Genomic DNA, 22,927 nt, shown 5'->3' on the forward strand with positions numbered 1-22,927 from the left:
TGACTATTAAGGTGGAGGAGAGAGAGACTTGAGAATGACTTTAGTAGAGAGTAAATATGGATTTTTTGAGAGACAATAAAGACATGCCAGAGTTTTATTTTTGATTTATTATATTTTTAATGAAAATTTAAAAATAAATATGCACATGTATGAGAAAAGAGAGGAAGATAAGATATGTGTGAGCTTTGTGGTGAGAATACCCCTCCTCTCCCCTCTTTCTTCTTTCTATTATATATATAGATAACACCCCACTAGCCACATGCCAGCCATAAACTGCATATGCCCCACAACCACTCAATCTTTTACTTCGCATGCATGGCTGGCATGGAGAGTTATATTGGTTTAGTCCAGGCATGTCCAACACAAGGTCTCAACAAGCGGTCCCAACATCCATCACATTGAAAACATCTTGCCGAAAGGTTCCCAACATCCATCAGTTTCTGCTCCCAACAAAAACCGCTTCCAACTTGTTCCAACATGATCCGACACCACACATCTCGGGTGAGATGTGCAGTGTTGGAATGCATTGGAAGCATTTTTTTGGTTGTGAGTCGATCTGATCCTCCCCATGTCCAAGTAATCCCACCTCTGGTTCTACACTTTTTACATATATAAAATAGGGTAAAAAGGTTTAAACATATCTTGAGTTTTCATAAATTGACTTAAAGGTACCTAGCTTGAGCTTTTCAAAAAACTTAAATATATCTTATGACTTTTTTAATATATCTTTCCTTTTCTTTGAACTTTTCAAAGTATATCCTAAATTTTTCAAATTCATGTGGGTGTTGGGCATGTCTGTAAAAAACGACAAAGCACAATAGGATGAAAAAAATAGAAATAAAGAAAGAAACATGATAGTTTTCACGAAATGAGATAATGACTGAAATTTTGTTCATTTCAATATGTGAATCCATCCTATCTCTAACTCCAATTTTTTTCTTCTCAATATTCATGAATTGTAGATTCCTGAAACCCTGGAAATGGTCTCCAACCAAGACTTGAAGATGAATGAACATACTATTGGTTGTTAATATCTTGTTCTGTAAAACACATTTCTTCTGGGTAGCATGACTTTGAGTAGGAACTTGAAAGATGAAACAATCCCCTCTCTCTTTCAACCGTTAAATCCAGAATATCAAATGGAATAAAATTCATAGAAGCCTTAACTCCTATAAACAAATATTTAATATTCACTTTTCAATCTCTCCCCTAATTTTTAACCTGTATTTAGTATTCCGTTTTTTTCTTCTCTCCTCTCTTTCTCTTTCTTCTTCTTCCACCTCAATTATCCTTTCTTCTATTCCTATTGAAAAGGGCAAAATAGGATTTTCAAATCTTTAAATGAATTTATGAATGTTTCATTGATGGAGGGTATGTTTAAGTCCAATATTTTTGAACCGTCGTTGACCCAGACGATTGGACTGTTTGGCCTGGGACCCGTCCAGGCAACCGGTTTCATTTACCCCAAACCCGGTTCCTAGTCAAAAACCGTTGAATTGGTCAATGACCTATTGACCTGGGCGGTCAAACCACCAACCCATTCAATGGTTTTTAGCCATTTTTATTTTGATTATGTTTTTTTTTTATTTTTTTGGTAGAACGGACTGTTGGTTTGAACCAAACGGTTGAACTGTCAACCCAGAAACCCAGAAACCAATGGTCAAAACAGTTCCGATTCTGGGTCATTTTTGAAACATTGTTTAAGTCTGATTGAAATAGCCCATAAGGTATATTTAAGTCTATTTGAAAAACTTAAAATATATAATGAAATTATGAAAAATCAGGATATGTTTAAATCTTTTACCCAATAGAATACCTAGAATCAGTGATTAACCCCCGAGTAAATTGGGTTAGGCCAGTAAAAGGAACCTCTTATAAAAATTGAGGCACTCATCAATGTAGTGGAAGTTGACTATGTATTCACGGGCAGGATGTGGTTTATAGGGGGGCTACTAGTAGGCAAGGAGGGGGCTGCAAAAAAATTTTCTGAGGGGGATTACAGTCCGAAAATCCTCAAAAAAAAATCTATAAAAAACTGAATTATCTATTTATATATTTGGGATTTTCATTATAACCCTGATTTGTCTTATTGCTATTATGTGTCAACAGGGCCATAGCTGACCTGTCTTTCCACCCTTAATTTATCCCTTTTGTATACCCCCTTATCCACGGTCCACCATTACCGTTATATTTTCATTTAATTATCCACCAGCCCATACCTCACTTTATACAAGACTCGAGTGTTCTAGTTTATGTTACATTGCAGTCCAAGCCCAACTTCTGACGAGGCTAGTACGTGATACGTGCACTGCCACCCTATTATAATACTTGACCCGAGTCTGGAATAAGAAAGAATTCATTTCATTTTCTGACATTATACCTTTGAAATGATTCAAAGCAAATTAAAAAGATAACCAGTAAATACTCATTAAGATATAACTATTTGATCTGGTCTCACTTGACCCATCCAATCATATGATGCATGGTAATAAACTAATAATAGTGTTCATGGTGACAACCTTTGACCCAATTTTAATATACCCTTGGCTGCTTTATTCAATAATATCCAATATGTGGATAACATGAGAGAGTAACAGGCTTTTAAAGTGTAAAAGAAATGGGCGGGTCGGAATTTTGTTAAAATTTGAAAGAACCCTATCCAAAACAGTGTAGAATGCTAACTTGAGCCAATCCAAGTTGCACCCTAGTTATTGGGGGATTATAGTATGTATTTATATATACCAAACTCAGTAAATCCAACCAAAGGGCTTTTAGTTCAGATAATTGGTTAGCCATAAAAAAAAAAAAATGAAGCAGTTAATTTTGCTCTTAAAAAATACTTAGGCTGTATTTGATTGCAATGCAAATAAATTTGTACTGATGTAAAACGATGACAGTGCAAATGATTTGAGTGTAAATTCTGACCTATTTTGTTTCAAATTTGAGCCTTTTTTGTTTGATGCAATAAAAATAAAGTAAATTAAGACATGAAGTAGGATAAAGTAAAATCCAAAACAAAATTAAACAAGAATTTGCATTTTTTACATTTGCACTCCTATACGTTTGTACTAGTGCAAATAAATTTGCACTGCAACCAAACATAGCCATAATTCAAATAAGGTGGGACACTAAAATTTCTAATTGAATTTTATTAAAACACATCTACCAGAAAAAGAATTTTGTTAAAATACAAATATTTACAAATAAAACCTTATTTGATCTCTTAAATGAAATAAATAATGGATTAACAAAAAAAATCAAATAAATAATGGTTGTCAAACAAAATATGTCAAAATTATGGTTTGAAAACCAAACCGGACTGGACAGTTAGACTGTTTGACCCAGGAACCGATCATGGTTCCAGGTCTGGTTTTGGACCACAAAACCATTTAACTGGGGTTCAGACTGGATGATCGGGCCATTTGACCCAGAAACCAGTGGTCAAAACAGTTCCGTTTACAGGTCAGTTTTTAAAACTATGGTCAAAATAATATCCCCATATTAAGTATAGGGTGGTCATTATGTAGTATAGATTACAGTTTAGTTTCAGTGCTTCACTTCAATCTTCTAAGTTTAAGAAAAGAACAACCCCCGAAATAAAAGATGATTTAAAAGAAATAAACCCAAATTCTGGTCGGAATCATACTTTACCTAATGGGGGAAATTGGCCTTCAAATTGTTAAAATACAATTCAATAATCTAGATAGATTCACAGAATAAGTAAATTGATAAGATTCCTACCTAGGAAAAATATATGCTTAAATGAGCAGTAAAAAAAAAAAATCAATCCCTGCCAAAGAAAGAAGATAGTTGGAGCGAGTTCAGGTCACCAAAAAAAAAAAAAATATATATATATATATATATATATATATAAAGAAAAATAAAAGCAAAGAATAAAAGGTAAACCTGAACCAAACTAAAATAAGAATTCCAACAATATATATGAATTAAAGACTGAGAGTGCATTAGAGAGAGAGAGAGAGAGGTGATGAAGCAGATAAAAAAAAAGAACTGAGATAAACACAGGACTGTCATGGTCAAATTAAGCGCAAATTCATTGACCATTCTTAATTTGTCACCCAACCTGCATAAGGTATAATATTTACACCTTTTTAGTTTTTAATGTCCTAGACCTGTATATCAGGACTCCGCCATATTAACAAAAACTATTTATGGGTACGTAGAATGAAGAAGATAAAAGTTGTGGGACAAATTTTCAAGGGAAACTGAAATCCAATACAAAGTGAAGAAATAAACAAGACAAAGTTTGAACATTCTCCATAAAATTAATACACAATAAGGTTTACAGTTCTAGCTAGAGTTCAGAGAAAGATGATAAAAGCGAATAAAAGAAAGCAAATTCAAAGCTCGACTTCAAGAGCGAAGCTAAAGAACCCAATTAATTAAGCGATGACAATAACCAACCAACAGCAGAGCTTCAATTATTCTTGAACAGCTCTAGGCAATGTTGTTGATCCAAGTTCCTGCTCCAGAACTTTTGATAGTACTCCTCGTAAGTAAAACTCTTGTACATGGCAGGAGTTCCGTCCTCAGTGAGCCCCTCCGCCGGGGTGATCACTGCATGATTGGCAGGGCACAAGAATGAAGCCACCGAGATCCTTGGCTTCTCAGTGTTGACGACGGTTCGATGCCACACACTTCTGTACTGCCCGTTACTCAATGCCTACAATTAATTAATTTTTGGATTTGAGTTGATCAAGGTCCTTACATTATTACATCATTTTAATTCATGAAATTGGCCATTAATTAGTATATTATGTTACCTGTAATTGATCACCAATGTTAATGATAAATGTATCCGGTTGGGGATTTACAGCAAACCAGTTTCCATCCTTGAACACTTGCAAACCAGCTACTTGTTCATCTTGAAGAAGGATGGTAATGGCGTTGGGGTCTGTATGAGCCGGCAATCCATATGTTAGCTCTGGTTGGGGGCATGGTTGGTAGTAGTTAATGGCCATGTGTTGCCCTTGTTCACCCAAAACTTTCTCCATGTATTCTTCTTCTAACCCTAAGCTCTCTGATATGTATTCCAGTAATCTGAACCCAAGTTGCCGAACTTCTTTACTGTATCTACTTACTACATCCCTATTCATACCAATACAACAAACCTCAACTCAAACCATTATGGGGTGGTAAAGCTTTATATCCAGAAGCATTAATTCAATCAAAAAATATGCATGGATTCAGTACAATTACAACTTCCCGGCCATGATGGAGATGGAGTGGTGTATCGTCATTTAATTACAATTGTATGATTATGAATACTTAATAGTGAACAAAATACGTGGAGAGCAAAACCGAATTCGTCAGTCATTGAAAACTGGATCATCCCAATAGTTTTAGATCGGAAAAGATAATATATGAACAACCTAACTACATCATCCATGAAAGTGAAAATGGTTCAGAATGAAACAGACCCAAAATCTGGGTGAACCAAAGACCAACCGGTTTGGCCGTGGGTTCAAAACACTGAACTCGTCACCACACATATGATATGATGTCTGACTCACCTTTTATGAATTAAGAGTAAGACAACACCCTCACCAACCGTGGACCGTGGACCGTGGTTGAAATAGCAAGCCACCGTGGGCTTGGACTTCTCTGCAATTAATTAGATTTTAATAATGGACTATTTGAGCCAAAGAAAGCCCACGAACAAAAGGGCGATCAAACGAAAAGTCCAATAGTTAAGAGAGAGTGACTTTGGTTAGGTTTTCCTTCACTAGTTCACTGGCGTGGTATGCGGCTGCTCCACGTGTGAAACTATGCGATAAGGATGGCAGAACATCAATCCACACCAAAGTCCAAATTGGAGAATGGAGATGGTCAGATGCCGATGGGTCGTGGGTCATGGGACTGGATTCACTTTCACTCTTTTTCTGACCTCACGTGGAATTTTTAGATTTTCCCAAACAAGAGAGACGTAGCTAATTTATCCACCTTTAGGAATTGCAACGGGGCGGGTTCGAGGCGGGCAGTACATATCCCATCCCCGATCCCCGACGGGGAAAGGAATCCCTGAAACTAAGAGAAAGAAAGGACCTTGGGACTTGGGAGAGTTTATGTCGATGATGACTGATGAGAGAGAGTCAAAAGGGTGACAGCGGCAGCGACGATGATGAAGGTCGACGGTCTGTGAATCAGCGACGAAGACAAAGTCTCTTCCTCAGTTCTCTAGCCTCTCCTTTGTTCGATGTCCGATGGGCGAGTGGGCAGTGGCAACAGTAAGCGACAGCGGTTGGCAGTCGGTGAATCGGCAACAAAGACGAAGCTAGGGTTTACTGGTTTTGTGGTTTAATCACTTCTCTTGAGTCTTCTCTGTCGAATACAAAAGAATGAAGACTGGTAACTAATTTAGTCGAGGGTTAAGGGTTTTCCAACTTATCAAGTTTTCTTGATTTCTTCGAATTATGTTTTAGACTTTTAGTTTTTACTATTTTATAAATAAGTTAATAATTATTATACTTATATAATATAATGTTATATATAGTATATATAATATAATAATAATATAATATTATATATATAATATTAATCAGGGATGGGTCAAGGCGGGGATTGCATTCTTCGTCCCCGTCCCCATCCCCGACCCTAACCCCGCCAAGGTACCCCCATCCTCGACCCCATCGGGTCGGGGAGCCCGGGTACCCATCGGGCACGGGAAAATTGCCACCCCTATCCACCGTCTTGGAAGAAGGATCCTTTCTTTTTTTTTTTTAATTTTCGTCCAAGTCAAGTGTATTAGATTATATCAATCAATAGCTGAAGGAGACCTGCAACTAGAGGCAATCAAGCTGAGCCCGAACTTTCAAGCATCTCTAGCTTGAAAAGAACTCAAACTCGAGCCTAATAATTTATTAGCAAGTCGAGCTCGAATAGCCAAATATTTGATTCGGCTCGAATCCACTCGTAAGATCTCCTACACTTTACTCCTTGTATGAAGGTGTATACTAACTAACAATTGGAAATTTACATGCCAAAGGGGATGGTTTAGAATTTTGATGAATTTTTATTGGTTAGTGTAAATTAAGAGGCCAAAGGGATGGTTTAGAATTGGGAGAAATTTTTGTTGGCAAGTGTACGCCCATTAAGAGATCGGACAGTATTTATTGAGTGGAACCCAAGAAAGACAAATTTCAAAGAAGAGAGAAGCTGAGTAAAAGGAAGATAATCGTACTTGAAGGAAGAAGGATGAGAAGGCCATTCATGCACGTATTTGTCTAGAGGATAACAATGAAGGCGGAGATAGTCTCTCCAGTTGCGAACCGTTTCTTTCTTCACATTGAAGCTCGTAGACAATCTCAGCGTCTTGGATGGATCATCCGAGTAGTACTTCATCTTCTCTTCCACTGACATGTGAAAGAACTCCTTCGCCATTTCCAACATTCTCATCGTTGATTCCACCGGTATTCCATGGTTTATCACCTACAATGCACCCATAACTAATTAACCATCAATAATATAATTAGATTAAAGAGCCCCCACCTCATCAAGAAATTAAATAAGATATAAGTACATATACAGGCAGTATATGTATTGCAGAGAAAGAGAAAGAAAGAAAGAGAATGAAATGAAGAGTAGCAATAGAAGACCTGGAAAAAACCAAAGCAGCGACATGCATTCCCAATTTGCTGGCTTATTCTACATCTGTCCACGCAAGCCAAATCCACAACCGGAATGTCCGGGCAGTTAGTGACTTGTGATAGTCTAGGCCTCTCGGATTCTGGCCGGACATAGTTCTCCGGCAGGGTTGAATATTGGAACCCGGTGGAGAGGAATTTAGGTTCCATGGATTGTGTCGAGAGAGAGAGATGATAAGATGGCAGGATGGCAGGATGTGTTGCTGAATGCTGAGCAACAACTTCCAGGAAAGCGAGAAATTAATTAATAAGTTTAAGGGTCCCTCATGGAGTAGGATATACTTTAGTTGATTAAGCGTTGACGACAAGTTAAAGTCTATGCGCCACTAATTGATTGACATCTGTCCCGCGATATCGCGTTTTAAAATCGAGAAAGAAATGATAAGAAAAAAAATAGAAAAAGGAATGGTTATTACGAAAAACCCACAATAATGCAATGTTTTAAAATCGTTGGTGGCCCATTAAAACTTATAAAAAAAATGCATATAATACCTTTCTGTTCGATTCAACGAGATGAGATGGCTGATAAAGTAGCGGGTAAAGTTGGAGAGAAGGGAGAGATACAAGAATCCGATCTGCTGATCACAAATCACAAATCCGATCTGCGGCAAGATGTGCGTGGCCAGCAATGTGTGATTATCAGTATCAGCAGATCCAAACTCGAGATACAATATACTTTGTTTCTCCTCCTAGCTGGCGTAGGGGCCATTTCTATGGCCTAAGCACAGCATAGAGATGTAATCTTTTGTCTTGAGAAGACGTTAGAGACTTCATCAACAAATTTGTTAGTCAATAAATATAATGATAAAAACATGTTTATATAGTACTGTTCAAGTTTGAAAATGCCACTTTAGATCCTAAAGTTTGAAAAGGGGCCACGACAAGTAAACTTCAAGATCTATAGTGGTATAAAGTTAATCAAGTAAATTAAATAAATTACTTTAATTAAGATAATTAAGTAAAGTAAGCCAACTATATAAATTAAACAATTAAATAAGTAAATTAAATTAATCAAGAAAGCTAAGTTAATTAAATAAACAAAGTTAATCAATCTAAATAAGTAAAATAAGCCAATTAAGCAAGGTTTTGAAAACCATCCAAAATGAAACCACTTTGACCACTAGTTTTTGGGTCAACGGTTCGATTGTCTAGTTGAAATGGATCAGCCCGTGACATTTTGAAAAATAAAAATTAAAATGATCTGAAAGCCATTTATTGGATCAAACAGTTTAGCGGTTCAACCATTCGACTTAGCTGTTTGTTGACCAAGTTAATGTTCTTTTTCTCGAAAATTTTGGACCAGGTATAAAACGGAACTGGATATTTGATAGGTTCTTGGGTCAAATGCTTTGATTGCATAGTCAATCATGATTTTAAAACCATAAAATTAAGCAAATTAACTAATTGTTAAGATAAGTAAATAGAGCAATTAAAGAAATTAAGCTAATTAAACTAAATAAGTAAATAAATCCAACTATGTAAATTAAGCAATAAGTAGATTAAACTAATTAAAGATTCTAAGTTAATTAAGTAAAATAAATAAATAAAGCTAATCAATCTAAATAAGTAGGTTAAGCCAATTAAGTGAATTAACTAATTGTTTAAGTAAATTAAGTAAACTAAGCTAAGTAAATAGAGCAATTAAAGAAATTAAGCTAATTAAACTAAATAAGTCAATTAAGTCAATTAAACAAATTAAGCTAAGTAAATAGAGTAATTAAAAAATCAAAGATAAGTTAAGGTAAATTAATAAATTAAGTAAATAAAGTAATTAAAGAAATTCCGTAAAGTAGATTAATTAAGAAAATTGGGTTACTAAATTAACTAAGTTAATTAAGTAAATTAATATTGTTGGCTTACTATTACTTATGTTAATTAAGTTAGTGTTTAAGTAATAATTTACTCTTAATTGTTGTTAATTATTTACTATTGTTAATTTAATGCCTTTAATTTGATAAAATCCTTGAACTAATTTATTTCAAACTTAACAAAATTTATTTTTTAACATCTAAAGTGGCCAACTTTAGGGACTAAAGTTGCCTTTTCAAACTTTAGGCGTTGGCCCATATTCTCAGACTGGGCCCATTCAAAGTTTAACAAACTCTCAACCTTAGCCCAAACTGCTTCTCTAATGTCTTGATCCATGCCTCCTCGACCAACTCAATTACGGATTATTGGTTCAGTCTAGATGAAGATGACAGTATCAGCCACAAAGTTCTTCTTTACTTAGGTTTTGCCAACAATGTGGGCATTTTCTTAAGATGGTTTTTTTTTTCAAAAAAAAAAGGACCTAACATAATTAATGCATTTTTACTATCTAAAAACAATTGCAATAATGGATTTAGAAAGTTCCCAATCCAATTATTTTTTATTCAAATTATCTATCTTAGAATTTTTCTTTTAATTTTTAAAGATATAAAAATCAAACATAGGGCTATTTAAACTCAAACCCTAAATTTGATTTTTTTCGGATTTAAGTTTTTAATAATTGGATCATATTCGAATGTGGGTGCATCTGATCCAAATCCCACCTGATTACAGATTTACGGTCCTAAGTGGAAATTCACTATTTTTTTGTTGTCTATTTTCATATGCAGTCTCACTACATAAGTAAAAAATGAATATAAAATAAATGAAAAGCAAATTTCATTAGAATAACAAATTATTTTCAAAATTTAGAAGCTTTCTTCTTTAACTTGAACTCAGAGGACACGATAACCAATGCATGTGTTTCTTATTTTCGTGATGAAATAAATAGATAAGGTATCCTAAAGGAAGGATGTTCAATTCATCTTAGTGTAAAGATGAATGTCACATAACCAATTTCAAGAGTGATTGATTCTTCTCATTACTAGAGAATAGGACCAATTGTTTAAATTGGTTGACGAGTGACCATTACTGTGGAGTAGTTAATATACTGAATTCTCTACCCTTTTTCTTTTATCTTTATCTTCTGTTCTATTAATTTTTTTGATACTACCATAAGGGCATGTGTCATGCACACTTAGAATTAATAATTAAATGGTAAAAAGATGAAAAAATCATTTAAATTTTGATTTTTTTCACTGAATTTTTATAAATGATTCAATTTATTAATTGGATTTGAAGAATAAAATATTTGAGCAACTATCATTTATGTGCTACTAAAATGTTTTAATTTCACTTTTATGTAAGGTTTTAAAAGCCAACTAAAAAATAGAACAACTTTGGTCTTCAGTTTCTAATCAGCGGTTCAACCAAACGTTTTGGCCCATTATAATCTGAAAACCCCTCTATGAAGATACGATCCAAAGGTGATAAACTTATATATTCATATCAAGACTGAACCCCTCTATTACAAACTTAGAGTAACTTAGTAAGAGATGCTAAATCAGTTATTGTTTCGACCATGGAGCAAGTAAGAAAATTTAAAAAGTATGCATGTTGTTATGACAGAATCAAAAAACGTGGGGAGTTTGGATCTGCTCTTCACAGAGCATGCCTCATACCGACCTCATGGCCTAAGAAAGTTTGGGTCTATTGCAAATATTTTTAGTAAAGGGCAAACCTTTTAAACTATTCCTATAATTTAGTTAATTGACAAATAATACTCTTACTGTCTAATTATTATCTTAGAGTACTCTTATGGACGGGTTTGAATATGTTTATAGGCCCGTGGGCTTAAATTCGGGCCAAAAAGTCCGGCCCGCAATAAATTCGAGCCGGGCTCGAGTTTTGTCAAAATAGCCCAGCCCAAGCCCGGCCCGGCCCAATCTAAAATTAGACTTAAAATGGGTTATGTGATTATGTCCATTTGAATAATTTTTTTTATTTAAGAATGTAAAACTGTGTTTTAAAACGTAAAAAAAAAGGGAAAAAAGCCATCTTGTAGGCCCATTGTTCATTTAAATAGGGAAAAAAAAACATCTGAATTTTTAATTCTAATTTGAATAGGGAAAATTGTAATTTTTTTTATTAGGTCGGGCTTCGGGCTTTTTATCAGGGCCGGGCTTGGGCCCAAGTTATAGGCCTGTTGGTCGGGCCGGGTCGGGCTCGGGCTCGGACCTAGCGTATTTCCATTAATGATGAGTAAAAGCCCGACTCGAGCCCAGCCCGACCCGGCCCATAAACAGGTCTATCACCAACAAGTTATAACAGAAAGGATGAAATGTCCCTTTTGCCCTTATTCTTTGCTCAATGAATGTGATTCCGTTTTCACCGGAAGCGACCTCAAGTAGTCCAATAACAATCCCATCGGGCCTCTTTTCACCCTACAATCTCTAATGAAATTTGAGATTGGAATGTTGACGGTACTTCCATTTCTGATTCTGGAATGAAGAACAAAAGAAAATAATGAAAACTCCAACACTTGCAGCAGCACCAATAATCGGAGAATAATTTCTGTTTTTTTGCGACCGTTCTTCATCGCGACTACAACCAGCACCCTTCCCTTTCTTAAGCGACACCTCCTGCACCCTTCCCTTTCTTCCTCTGGATCTTCTTCATGTAGAACTCGAAGTTCTCTGCCCTCCAAGATGTATCTATCAGCTCAACCATTGATGAGGCCGAGATGCAATTGCAGCCAACAGACGACCACTACTGAACCGTTCCTCAATATATGTGTCAAGCTTGTGACCCTGTTGCTGCTTCTCAAGTTTCCTCAGGACACGGTTGCTTTTGTTTGCTTCCTTAATGGAAGCTTCACTAATGAGCGCAGATTTGGCCCTCCAGTGAAATTGCGACACATGGCACCTCGTGACAACTAGGCGACACCCAGGCAATAACTTACCAAGTCGGTGTCCCGCCGGGGCACCGACCTGGCCGGCCTGACGTGGCCTGCACGCGGCCTGCGCACTGTCTGGCGCGGCCTACGCGACCTGGCCGACCTGGATCAGCCTAGCACATGATCCGACCTGGCCGACCTGGCAACCCATAAGACGTCCACCGATGAACCATAACGGCATACCCCGCGAGCTCGGTAGCTCACCAAGGAGCTCGCCAAGGAGCTCGGTAGCTCACCAAAGAGCTCGCCAAGGAGCTAGGCAACTCTCCAAGGAGCTCGCCACCAAGGAGCCAGGCAGCTCGGCAAAGCTTGCCACAAGCAGCTCGGCATAGCTCCCCTGGGCAGCTCGCCACTTGTAGGGTAGCTCGGTACAGAAGAGTAGTTTGGCGTATCGCAGGAATATCTCATGCCTGACAACCTAGCCCAGACACCGACCCACCGACTAACACAGGTACCGACCTGACAACCTGGCCCAGGCGCCGACCTGGCCGCTTGACACAAGCGCCAGCCTGACAACCTCGAGGAGTTCACCACCGTACCCCAATTCTGACGGTATGTGACGAATCTTACCATTTGAAGGCTTTTCACCCACCTAACCCGCAAGGACACCACTATATAAAGACTCCGACCCCCAAAGCCAAGGGGGAGGGAAAAAGGATGGTAACCCCTGCTCTCTAGCTCTCTCATTTCTCTCCAAACTCTCTGTAATCAGAATGCTAACTTAGGCATCGGAGAGTCCCCGTAGGGAAAATACCCCCGGGTCCTCTGATTCAGTTCTCGCAGGTCCCTCAGCTCCCACCGCCTACAAAGGAGAGGAAATCACCTCATGTAGAGGGCAGTCAGGTTGCGCTGCACCAGGGAGCTCCACCATCCTCTGAGTTGTAGGCCACCTAGGAGCAGGTCAAATGACGAGTCCACCAGGTAGTTCTCCCCCAGAGAGTTCGCCACCAAGTAGCTCTCCACCAGGGAGCTTGCCACCAGGCAGTTCGCCACCAAGGAGCTCGCTACCAGGCAGTTCTCCACCAGGGAGTTCGCCACCAAGCAGTTCGCCACCAGGGAGCTCGCCACCAGGCAGTTCTCCCCCAGAGAGTTCGCCACCAAGTAGCTCTCCACCAGGGAGCTTGCCACCAGGCAGTTCGCCACCAAGGAGCTCGCTACCAGGCAGTTCTCCACCAGGGAGTTCGCCACCAAGCAGTTCGCCACCAGGGAGCTCGCCACCAGGCAGTTCTCCCCCAGGCAGTTCGCCACCAAGCAGTTTGCCACCAAGTAGCTCTCCACCAGGGAGCTCGCCACCAGGCAGTTTGCCACCAGGGAGCTCGCCACCGGGTAGTTCTCCACCAGGGAGTTCGCCACCAAGCAGTTCGTCACCAGGGAGCTCGCCACCAAGCAGTTCTCCACCAGGGAGTTCGCCACCAAGTAGCTCATCACCAAGGCACGTCACCACCGGGTCAAATAACGAGGTACTTAGCCAAAAAAAATTTATACATCACAAAAAATTGGTACGTGACGAGAAACGGTTACATCAATTGGCGCCGTCTGTGGGAACACGCTACAAAAAGCTAAGTTCTCATCTTACCAAAGCTAAGTCCTCACTTTTTAAAAATTGAAGCTATCGCTTTATAGTTTACATTTTTTATGAACTCAAAGACTATGCAGGGAGCTAACAGACTTAAGTAGCTCTGCCAACCTTACTTTCAATTCAGATAAAGCCTCATCAGTCCTCTCCGCAAGGTCCCCCTACAAAGATGAGCTCTTCGTGGCTTCCGCGGGAGTTGGCGGCCAACAGACTACATAGGCGCCCTTACCGGTCGAGCCTTCCAAGGCTCCCGTGTGAGCTGGCGACCTAAAGTTAGTAGTGCTGCCCCCGAAGGTCGAGCTCCTAGTAGCTACTTATAGGAGTGGGTGACCGACATTACGAAGCTGATGCAACACAATCATAGCTCGGCACCTCACAGGCAAAGCCTATGGGCCACATTACTGCTTAAGACCCGGTCGCCTCTCTGGCACAAGCAAAGTCAAAAAAGAGTAGACTACGAGTCACTCCCAAAGCCTACGAGCCACATTACTGCTTAAGACCCGGTCGCCTCTCCGACACGGGCAAAGTCAAAAAAGAGTAGACTACGAGTCACTCCCAAAGCCTATGGGCCACATTACTGCTTAAGACCCGGTCGCCTCTCTGGCACGGACAAAAGTCAAAGAAGAGTAGACTACAAGTCACTCCCAAAAGCCTATGGGCCACATTACTACCCGGTCGCCTCTCCGACACGGGCAAAGTGAAAAAAAGAGTAGACTACGAGTCACTCCCAAAGCCTACGGGCCACACTATTGCTAAATATCCAGTTGCTTCCTCAACAGGAGCAAAACCAGCAAAAGTGAACTATAAGTTGCCCCCAGAGCCTAAGGGCTACACTACTGAACTGGCGGAGACCCCCTCACCTTACTGGCAGCTTGCCACATACAGGCAGCTCCCAAAGCCTAAGGAATTGGATCAACACTTACTAGCTCGTCGACTTACAGGCCAAAAGAAATCTACTCCCTTCGCTGAGTTACTCTCAGCTCGGGAGTGGGGGGCAAATGATGAGGGAAGATTTGGCCCTCCAGTGAAATTGTGACACATGGCACCCCGTGACAACTAGGCGACACCCAAGCAACAACTTACCAAGTCGGTGCACTGCCTGGCGCGCGGCCTGCACGCAGCCTGTGCACTGTCTGGCGCGGCCTGCGCGACCTGGCCGACCTGGATCAGCCTGACACATGATCCGACCTGGCCGACGTGGCAACCCATAAGACGTCCACCGATGAACCATAACGGCATACCCTGCGAGCTCGGTAGTTCACCAAAGAGCTCGCCAAGGAGCTAGGCAGCTCTCCAAGGAGCTCGCCACCAAGGAGCCAGGCAGCTCGGCAAAGCTCGCCACAAGCAGCTCGGGATAGCCCAAGGAGCTCGGCATAGCTCCCCCGGGTAGCTCGCCACTTGTAGGGTAGCTCAGTACAAAAGAGTAGTTTGGCGTATCGCAAGAAGATCTCCTGCCTGACAACCTGGCCCAGACACCGACCCGTCGACTGACACAGGCGCCGACCTGGCAACCTGGCCCAGGCGCCGACCTGGTCGCCTAACACAAGCGCCAGCCTGACAACCTCAAGGAGTTCACCACCGTACCCCAGTTCTGACGGGATGTGACGAGTCTTACCGTTTGAAGGCTTTTCACCCACCTAACCCGCGAGGACACCACTATATAAGGACTCTGACCCCCAAAGCCAAGGGGGAGGGAAAAAAGGATGGTAACCCCTGCTCTCCAGCTCTCTCATTTCTCTCCAAGCTCTCTGTAATCAGAATGCTAACTTAGGCATTGGAAAGTCCCCGCCGGGAAAATACCCGTGGGTCCTCTGATTCAGTTCTCGCAGGTCCCTCAGCTCCCGCCGCCTACAAAGGAGAGGAAATCACATCATGCAAAGGGCAGTCGGGTTGCGCTGCACCAGGGAGCTCCACCATCCTCTGAGTTGCAGGCCGCCTAGGAGCAGGTCAAATGACGAGTCCACCAGGCAGTTCTCCCCTAGGGAGTTCGCCACCAAGTAGCTCCCCACCAGGGAGTTTGCCACCAAGCAGTTCGCCACCAAGTAGCTCGTCACCAAGTAGCTCTCCACCAGGGAGCTCGCTACCAGGCAGTTCTCCACCAGGGAGTTTGCCACCAAGTAGCTCATCACCAAGGCACATCACCACCGGATCAAATAACGAGGTACTTAGCCAAAAAAAATTTATACATTATAAAAAATTGGTACGTAACCAGAAACGGTTACATCACTCACCTTCCTCACCTTCTTTCTTGGCGGAAGCGGAGCTATCAAGACCATAGTGTTGAAGGTAAAATTACTTGAAGGAGTTGCATCCACCTAAACAATGGCACCCTTCACCAAAGTCTGATGCGCACCAGCTCGTTGCCGACGACTATTCATGTCATTAGATTTTTTATTTCAGGCAACAAATAACCAGAAAACAAAACATAAGGTTTTTCTTTTGTAAAGGGGTTTGGCCAAGAGATCGAATAAAGAGGGTGATTCTTTATGACAGACCCAATGCAGATTTCTGAATTTCACTGTATACTTATAAACATTCAAACTGTCAAAACCCCCTATTCTATAGATCAATGCCCACGGTTGAATTGACATCAATTCTGAGCTGTCACCTGTCCCAACTGTATTTTAGAATTAAAAATTTTGACCATGGACTAAACCGTCATTCACTCTATTTTATTTTAAGTTTTTTTGAAAATAGAGGCAAGTATCTCCACTTAATAACCATAATAGTTTAAACAAAAAATTGGGAGTGATAATCCGAACTCACATGTGGAGGATGAATCATTTACGAGTCTATTAAATAGGATAGGGTTGCCAAAGTCTTGCATTATCGGAAGATTCGGTATCAAATCAAACTGGGCCAACACAATAAAGAAAGTAGCACCACGGTGTCTTCGGTGTGTGGGTGAAAACGACTTATAAATCCAGCCAAATTCTCTATGATTTTCAAGTTTATGATTTCATCATCCTCTAGACGATAATGTTAATTAATGATAAATCAGTCTTTTCCTTTATATTGACGTCAATATTCTTTCACCTGGAACACATGTCTTATGATTTGATTTGGCGTATTAAACTTGATTGTAAAAATGGAATAATTGAAAATAAGATTTATTTCCAGCCGACTGTTCCACCAAACTAACCTATCTTCTGAAGACTGGCCTTCTGCGCTACGATAAGAGCACCACCAACAATTGAGTTCTACACTTGCATACAAATTTGACTGATTCAAAATCTGAAACCAACTTTGTAGAGTTTCGTCAATGCTATGCACATCACTACATTTTTAGGTTGTAGAAATAGAATCCAGACACTCCATATAAGGCATAAGCTGGTGGTCATTTGCGATTTGTCCTTTTCTTATATTACATAATACCTAATACCCCTGGTCCCATTTGATGATCTCAGCTCCGGCTAAGGCTTTTTTCCTACACCCAATGAATCATATTCGTCTTCCCTTTTCGGATGATTATGTTCGTGTTCATATGGCAATTTTTCCTGTCCTTGCCTCCCAACCCAATCGGATTCGGTAGACAAACTTTTGTGGTGGGATGGGAATGTATGGCTAATAATTGAGATATTCGATGCCCCTATATATTCCATTGATGATGTTAGTTAAGTGTGAAATCAATTTAAATTTATAATTTGATTTATTCCTTTTAAATTTCTCAAAACAAAATCAGACTTTCAATTAAGAAAAATCGGGGGGTATTAGAGAATACTAACCTATTCAAATACCTCATCTAACATTTTAAGTTTTTAGGTTAGATGCCACTTGAGATGGTAAGAGAGTCTGTTTGATCAAGTAATCTAACGTTCGATCTTTATTGTCCCATTATAATTAATTATAATTAGTTGGTTGATTTTTCTTAGTAATGACGATTGAGGTCAGGGTTGAGTAATTAAAAAAAAATCGGGGTTGGGATGGAGAGTACCTCTACACCCCAACCCAACCCTGCTGCCATTCCTATTTACATTATGTGGCAAATTGATGTGACGGGATTTGCTCCTCACAAATGCACCATGTATTGAGAACATCTCCCATGAATAATAACTAATAAGTACAGAAGATATGCCCAATAGATGATAGGATGTACATGTGAGACACCAAGTGTGAAGAGCAGATCTGGTCTCCAAACTGACAACCATCCAAAGGGCAACGTGGCAATCTGGATCTCATTACATTCCAATTTCCAATAACAGCCTCATCCCTGTCATCAACCACCTGTCCACAACAACAACAATAAAACCAATAACCATATAAGTAGATCATACCCAGACCAACTATGGTTGAATTGAAGATGAACATTTCACATTTTCACCTTGAAATTAAATTAGCAATGTTATATTTCCAACCTAACCACACGTGGTATTATATTGTGCATAAGAATCTTTAATTTCCTACATAAAAAAATTTCATTAATACAATCCAATCAAATGTATAATATGATTTATTAGAAACTCCATACCCACCAAGCACATCATCATTCAATATTTTGAATCCTAAACAGAGAGAGAGAGAATATGAGTTTATGTTGTATTGGAAGCAGCAAGTAATTTTTAGGTAACTCTTCTACAACCATTCACAAGGAGATGCATTCAGTCTTCAATTTGGATCTGTTCATCATCCAATCATCCATTTTCAAACCAATCAACTTGGCAAATTGGCAACCATTTAATATGCAGCAAAAAACGTAATCGGCTGTATGCAATGGTCAAGTATGTAAAAATATACTTTAGAATTAATAAAAAGTAAATAAATTGATTGAGATCTAAATTTAACATGCATCTAATATTAATGAACCAGTTAACACTGCCTGCAGCCATGTGCATGCAGTACCACCTCCAGTCTACGTTTATCCCCAAAAAAGCAAGGAAATACATGTTCCTGCCTTGGGGCTTGGGGTAGGGATAATGCATTAATGCCACAACCACAAGCGAACCACATAACATAACCGATCCATAATCAGTAGTCACCACATGTTCGATTAAATTCCTGACGTGTTTATTTGTTATTGTGCTCTGTAGCTGTCATACTAGCCTTATTTTCTAGCACATCCGGATTTCCTGAGTCAATGACAACATTAATTAATTCATATTACGCAAGTGCAGAGGACAGGTCGCTTCATGGAAATAAGATACTTTGGTACACCATTAGATTTAGTTTCTCGCACATGGAGGAATTTAATTTTAGGCAAATACAGAGTCCAGACCATGAACTGAGACTATCCACCAAACAAATTTTCACCTTTTCATGTTGATGGTTTTACAATTAATACAAACCATTTACCACCAATCAACTTCAAGTGAAAATGGAAGCATAGGCCCACAGAAAACTTTTCAAGTCAATAGATTTTGCGACGTCTAGCAGACAGAGAGACAGACACAGACACAGACCGGGTGTGGAAGGCGATGTGTAGGACTAGGACGGACCTGAGATGCCAATTGCCAGAGTCAAGTACCGTCCACAAACACTGAACGATCATGAGTTGCGACCAAACAATAGGAAAATGAAACCTCCTCCTCTTAACATTATTCAATTTTGTATCGAGTGATCTGTCTATCACGGGAATGCTTCAGATATGAGAGATCAGGATGATGACGATCAAACAGTTGAAACGACTTCTCCTCATATGTCCGTCCACTTTGTGAGAATGATGCCACTCCAAGCCAACATTGATGGCTCCATGGTCACTCACCAGTCACCACACATCAAAATCTTCCCGAAGAAAGGGATTAAAAGGTTCTTCTCACTTCTCTTTTCATTTTGGAATGCTGTGTGGATTGCGGAATGTTGAATATCTTAGTTCACACCTACATAATTCCAAAGATGCAACACAACTGAGGTTAGGTCGGGTTGATCTAACTATCTGGCCCAACCCAATGTGTTCAACCTTCATAGTCCATTTTGACCCTAACCCATCTTCACACACATACCGATGCAAATAATCATGGTTTTCAAAATCGGATCGGACTAGACGATTGGACCAGAAAAATTGGTAATCGGTCAGTCCCCCGGGTCCGGTTTTATTAAAAACCGGAAATTGTTAAAAAAAGGTTGAAAAAGTCAGCAAACCATTAACCCGGGCAGTGGTTCACGGGTTAGTATTTTTATTTTCAATATTTTAAATAAAAAAAACAAAAAATAAAATACCTTTTATATCCCCAACCCTTTAACACTTGCAGCGACAACTTGTAGCGGCGAACGGCGAACTACGAACGGTGAACAGTGAACAAAAAATAAAATACCTCACCCTCACCAGCACTTGCAGCTGGGACTTGCAATGGCAAACGATGAACGGCGAACAAAAAATAAAATACCTCACCTTCACCAACACTTGCAACGGTGACTTGCAGCTAGACCTGTTCATGGGCCGGGCTGGGGTCGGGATTTTACTCATCATTAATGAAAATATGCTAGGCCCGAGCCCGAGCCCGAAGCCCGACCTAATAAAAAAATTACAATTTTCCCTATTCAAATTAGAATTAAAAATTTAGATGGTTTTTTTTCCTATTTAAATAAACAACGGGCTTACAAGATGGTTTTTTTCCTTTTCTTTTACATTTTAAAACACAGTTTTACATTCTTAAATCAAAAAATTTATTCAAATAGATATAATCACATAACCCATTTTAAGTCTAATTTTAGGTCGGGTCGGGCCGGGCTCGAGTTATTTTGACAAAACCTGAGCCCGACTTTATTGCAGGCCGGGCTTTTTGGCCCGAGTTTAAGCCCGCGGGCCTATAAACATGTTCAAGCCCGTCCGGGGGCCAGGCCGGCCCATCGGGCCACCCGGCCCATGAACATGTCTACTTGCAGTGAAGAACGGCGAGCTTGCAGCAGCACTCGGCACTAGGCATTGGCGACCAAGCCCACTGTCACCGTTCGCGATCATCTCAATCCCGAATCACAATCATCTCGATAAATATTTTTTGTTTTTTATTTATTTATGACAGCATGGGTCGAACGGTTCGATCTGGATGATTGAACCATCGAACCGAAAAACGGTGCCCTGATCAGTTCGTTCTCCAGATCGGTTTTAAAAACCTTGCAAATAATTACAATGAAAACAAGTCTTCTTTATTAGTAAATTTAATATTAATATCAGGGTAAAATACACAATCCTCCCTTAAAATTTCTGACGATTATAAAAGCCTCTCCTATAATTTTATTTTAGCAAAAGCCTCTCCTAAATAAGGTCTCCATGATTGAAACTGCATCGGTTTAGTTATCGGAAGAAGGAATTTTTATTTATTTGTTTAGATATTAATATGAGTTTTGATTGGGCAGGGCTGTTTATGGCGCTCCAACAGTAGTAATGGTTACGGCTTCCATTGCTATTGGCTTACGAGACCAGCTCCTCCACATCGCAATTTTACAGGTCAAGCTCCCTCAAGGGATTTGTCCCTTTCGTCTTCGCCAAAGAGTATAACATTCATCTAGCAATAAAAAACTAAGTTCAGATTTGATATGTTGTTAATTTACCGTGTTCAGAAATTGATGTTGTTCAACGTTTAAATTTTAGGGTGATGTTTGGAATGTTAATAGCGTTGTCAATCACATTGATTTACTACCATGTTCAGAGATGGATGTTTTACCGCTACTCGAAGAAAAGAAAGAAGGCGCAAAGGATTTGGGTGTGTGATAAGGGTAATTTCGTAAATGCAGATGAGTAATTTTGTAAATGGTGATGTTTTCCCTCTAAGTCATTGAGGGAAGGGAGATTTTTGCCTAATTATTTAAAAATCCAGGGAAGGTTTTTGCTAAAATAAAATTATAGAAGAGGTTTTGATGATTGTCAGAAGCTTTAGGGGAGGTTTTTATATTTTATCCTTAATATTAATATATTATAAATTTCAATTATCGTTGTTATTTGTGAAAAGCGCTAATAAAAGATAGAATACAGAGCTGACGTAACTATAAGTTTGAACAATGGGCTCAGATTGAACAGTGGGCTCAGGTTGGTGCTAAGACCCATTAAATACTTAACAAATTCCCAATCCAACCTAGGGATAGCAATTTCTACCCTACCTAGCAGGTATCTATTCCAATTGGGTGTATTTTTCCTTGAATGATAGGTTTTGGAGCATGGAGGGTTTTGAGATTTTACAACACATACGGGTATAGATACAGTACAATATTGAGCTAAACCTGATGAGGGGTGATTTGGCCCGACCTGATAAGCAAAGGATATGTGGACGCGACCTGCCAACTAGATGATGACTCGGCACCTCCGGCCACCTCGACGAATCGAGCCACCTTGAGTGTCCCGGTCACATTAAATAGCACTGAAGTCTGGGTACCTTGGATGACCAAATCTGCCGAAGTGACACGTAGCAGATCTAGAAGCCCGCCAGCTATCTCCGAGCCTTCCGGGATCATACCACGCAACCGTAGGCCTCATCCTCATCCTGTCTAAATCGGATGGACACGATGAGCCTTATCAGCCAGCACGTTATCCACCTCTTGAAGCGGAACGGACTCCTACAAATCGAGCCGGAGATCTCAGAGAGGTTTCGTGAGGCTTACGGCAGTTCAACTATATGAAGGCATCAGCCCCTAGTACCTAGGGAGGCACGCAGTTAAGTGCATTCTAACTCTCAAGGTTACTGCTTTCCAGTTCGCAATTCACTACTAAGTACTAATTTAAGCATTGGATTGGCCTCGCCAGGTTAGCCACCCTGGGTACTCTGATCCATCTCACTTGCAATTCGAGCGATCCATTTGGCAACCGACGTCCGAACTACCTTCTAACTAGGAGCATTTAGATCACACACCATCAAAACCCAACCCTCCCTGACCCTATATTGTTGAAAAGCATATAACATTTATGTATTAGGTGCTGAATTTAATAATATTTTTAATTTTATGTGAAGGATAATTGATAACTTATGCATTTTTTATAATGTATTTATCTAATAATTG

The 22,927-nt window shown here is 39.9% G+C and overlaps 1 protein-coding gene and 1 long non-coding RNA gene across 2 annotated transcripts; one reads left to right on the forward strand and one right to left on the reverse strand.

Annotated features, from left to right (window-relative positions):
* Nucleotides 1-4,252: 4,252 nt before the first annotated feature.
* Nucleotides 4,253-7,908, reverse strand: DMR6 (2-oxoglutarate (2OG) and Fe(II)-dependent oxygenase superfamily protein). Its single transcript, XM_010253062.2, has 4 exons — nt 7,617-7,908; nt 7,202-7,449; nt 4,785-5,109; nt 4,253-4,684 (listed from the first exon to the last, which is right to left on the reverse strand). Exons 1-4 carry the CDS (start codon nt 7,812-7,814, stop codon nt 4,439-4,441), a joined length of 1,017 nt encoding a protein of 338 aa, XP_010251364.1. The 5' UTR covers nt 7,815-7,908; the 3' UTR covers nt 4,253-4,438.
* An 11,456-nt stretch (nt 7,909-19,364) lies between these two features.
* On the forward strand, nt 19,365-22,877 carry LOC148801118 (uncharacterized). The gene is made up of 2 exons (XR_016083400.1): nt 19,365-19,744; nt 21,293-22,877. It is a non-coding gene; the product is annotated as an uncharacterized LOC148801118 (long non-coding RNA).
* The last annotated feature ends 50 nt before the right edge of the window (nt 22,878-22,927 follow it).

Source organism: Nelumbo nucifera, chromosome 3 (genome assembly GCF_055504915.1).
Source record: "Nelumbo nucifera cultivar China Antique chromosome 3, China Antique-T2T, whole genome shotgun sequence".
Lineage (NCBI taxonomy): Eukaryota > Viridiplantae > Streptophyta > Magnoliopsida > Proteales > Nelumbonaceae > Nelumbo > Nelumbo nucifera.

Bases quoted from the DNA above. Each gene is read 5' to 3' on its own strand.
- DMR6 (XM_010253062.2), bottom strand. From the start codon at position 7,814: ATGGAACCTAAATTCCTCTCCACCGGGTTCCAATATTCAACCCTGCCG. The intron at 7,450-7,616 runs GTCTTCTATTGC...GGTGCATTGTAG, and splicing joins GCTGCTTTGGTTTTTTCCAG to GTGATAAACCATGGAATACC. The intron at 4,685-4,784 runs GTAACATAATAT...AATTAATTGTAG, and splicing joins ACATTGGTGATCAATTACAG to GCATTGAGTAACGGGCAGTA.